Below are 3,289 nucleotides of genomic sequence, written 5' to 3' on the forward strand. Positions count from 1 at the left end.
GTTTATTTAATGATGGAGTGGGGGAGTTAATATAAACTATTATAGCTGGAAAAAAAACAATGCATACAAAGGTTACTCTTATTTATAAATTTCTTTTTTTTTACTTGTTCAAAAGAGTGCACGCTCTCCGACGGGTTCAAATGCTGTTCTAGAATATACTAAATTGTTTTAAAATTTAACTGTAGATTTATATTTATATATTTATATATATATATATTTATATATATATATATATAAAACTGAAATGAATAAAACCTAAATGCTATAAAATTGTTTAATACAACTGACAGATACATGTAAATCTTGATATAAGAACATGAATATATTTATTATGGAACTAAAAACACTCACGACTTTCATGACAGTTTACATTATCAATTTGTTTATTCAATCTGGTAAGATTGTAATTACTTGGTAAATAATTGATCACAATCAATGTTTTCACTCATTCCGTAAAGACAATTGAAACTTTGGTATTAGTTAGGCTATGATTGTTTTGTCAAATCAATCTGACCAGAAGATTGAAATTGCTTAGCAAATGAATGACTATGATCTAAGAACTGGCTCTCTTTTAGGTATATGGAGTCGATAGCTAAGCCTAGTTAGGTTTCGATATCAACCATCATAGATCGATCTTCAGAAATACTGTTGATAATTAAGAAAACTTCTTTATTATATGTAGATGGAGTCTGTTGTTAACCTTATTTCACTTCTAACTCAAATAAAATTACAATTTACCCTTATTTTCCAAAATTCAACGCAGAACTTAAAAACGACAACGACACATCCTTCGGCGTGTTGCCAACCTTGAATGCAGTGAAAACATCTCATCTTGTAGTAAGCTTTATCAATTATTGTTGATAGATTTAATTAGACCCTTTAAAGTATGTATGGAAGCTCAATTCGGTATTAATTTGAATAACGCGCAATTTCTAGAGATTTTCTACACCGAATTCGGATAACTATTTTGATGAGGAGTTTGATTCACTGTAATTCATGAAACCTGGCTAATCCCTGAAGGCTAATCTATGAATCAAATCATGAAACCTGGACAACATAAATGTACTGTAAAAGACAGGATGAAATGATACAAGGGATGGATGAGAAAAACCGCCTAGATTGCTTGACAGATCGATTCTTATCTTATTGCACTATAGTGTTTGATCACGTGCTGCACAAATGATGGTAGCAAAACTTCAGAAATAGGAACTTCTAAATTCTTCTCCATATTTTACAGATAAGCATCTACTGATTTCAAGTTCTACGTCAGTTCGAACAATATTTTAATAGCATAGCAATTCATTTATAACATACCAATTTCTGCTAATGCTATAAAAATGGTTTTCCAAATATGCCATTTTCGTTTTATGCCACCGAGCTGATTAACCTGCCGTTTTAACGGCAAGCATATGCAGACGATATGAGTGCATTGCATACTTTGATAAGTAAAATAATTCCTTATATGCGCAAGTTATGAGCAAACTTTGCCTTTTTTCTACAAATTTCATCATTAACCTGTTAAAATGATGTTTGTTTACTAATTAGACCAATATACTTACTTAAGCAGTCTTTGCAAAATCTGCACAATGTGTCATTATGAGGATAATCAACGGTAAAAGGAACACATCCTAACTCTTCAATGCTTTGATTAAATTTGCATTCTTCTATCACCATCTAAATGAGTTAATTTTATGTAGTTAACTTAGTTATAAAAAAATGTACATCTATTGTGTTGATGTTCATTAACAAGTATGCAAGAAACTATTAAAAAACTATTCATAAAGGTATTTATAAATTGCGAAGTTGCAGTTATTCCCCTTTAAAAAAATTTCGAGAAGAAATTTGCAGGTTGAAATTTGAAATTTTATAATTTAAAAAAGAAGAGAAAAAAATAAACCCTAGTAGTTGCTATATTGTTGCAGTGTAATATAGTATTCTCAGTTCCAATTTTCAACTTTTTGGAACAACTGGATGAAATGCAAGTTTATAAAATTGTCTTAAAATGATGATTTAATTACAGATAGTCCATCTGTCTCATTCCTTTTGCTTCTGTGATTCTTTTATTAGAATTTTATTGGTTAAAAATACAAGCATGGATTAGAATTATTAATTATCTTATTTTTGCTTATTATTACTCTTAGTTGCATTAATCTTTATTTTTTAAAGGATAATTATCTTTTTAGAAAGAAAAAACTACCTTATAAGACTATTTTACTTCAAAAATGATTACCTAAAGCGATGATTACCTGACACGCGCGCTTTCTGAAGTTCTAAGACACGTACTTGAGCACTGCTAAAATAAATCATCCCTAATAGCTTCGCCAATATCACTGCCCGTTTTCAATTTAAAAAAAAGCAAAACAAAAAACACTAAAGCAATTTTGGTGCATGCACAAATGCATAGAAAGTCTTCAGATATAATAGACCGTACAAATATGTATTTTAAAATAAAATGTGCAGCAACTATGTAAACAAATTTGTTAAAAAAAGATCTATACTCCGCATTGTATCTGGTTTTAAGCTGTGCTGAGTTAAGAGAATCTACTAGTTAATTTTTCACCACAAAGACTTAGAATTTTCGGTAAATATACTGCATTTTCACGTACGTAAGTTCTGAGCAGGGAAGTTACTTCATAATAATCACGTAAATAAAAGATCCATATCTTACAAAGACTCTGGTTCTAAGTTGTGCGAAATTAAGGGAATCTATTAGTTAATTTCTTATTAGAAAGATTTAGATTTTCGAAGTAGTATACTATATGATATTAGAAAAATTTGGAATTTTCACGTAGAGCGCAGCTTAGAGTACAGCTTCCAGCTTAGAACCTACGTACACGATCACGTACGTAGGTTCTAAGCTGAGAAGTCACTATATAATAATCTCGTAAACAAAAGATCCACGCACTGCAAAAACTCTGGGGTTTTAGTTGTGTGAAATTAAGAAGATTTACTAGTTAATTTCCTTACTAGAGAGATCTAGCATTTTAACGTCGTATCTTGCAGTCATGTACTCAAAACCAGTGCAGCGCAGTATCTACTGGCAATTTCCTACGTGTACAGAGTTTGCGCAGAACATGCGTACGTGAACGAGTGGAATGCAACGCGTAAGTGCTAAATGTCTGACAAATGTCGAGTTACTTACCATTTGGTTAAGAGGCCCATATCCCCCTCTCTGCTTCCAGAGTGGAACGTAATCAGTGCAGTTAGTTTGATAGGGTGGGGGAAGAAGATGTTTTTCATTCTTAAATGAAATATTTAAACACTTAGAAAAAGACTAATTTTTTCTACT

At 31.2% G+C, this 3,289-nt stretch overlaps 1 protein-coding gene across 1 annotated transcript in view; it reads right to left on the minus strand.

Moving 5' to 3' along the window:
* Positions 1–3,289, minus strand: part of LOC107444147 (uncharacterized) — a gene marked incomplete in the record, with an annotated part of 30,330 nt that overhangs the window by 6,592 nt on the left and 20,449 nt on the right. The window contains 2 exon segments of the mRNA XM_071182412.1: positions 1,560–1,674; positions 3,143–3,241. Coding sequence (XP_071038513.1) covers positions 1,560–1,674; positions 3,143–3,145 — 118 coding nt within the window.

The sequence above is a fragment of the Parasteatoda tepidariorum genome, chromosome 6, assembly GCF_043381705.1.
Source record: "Parasteatoda tepidariorum isolate YZ-2023 chromosome 6, CAS_Ptep_4.0, whole genome shotgun sequence".
Classification (NCBI taxonomy): domain Eukaryota; kingdom Metazoa; phylum Arthropoda; class Arachnida; order Araneae; family Theridiidae; genus Parasteatoda; species Parasteatoda tepidariorum.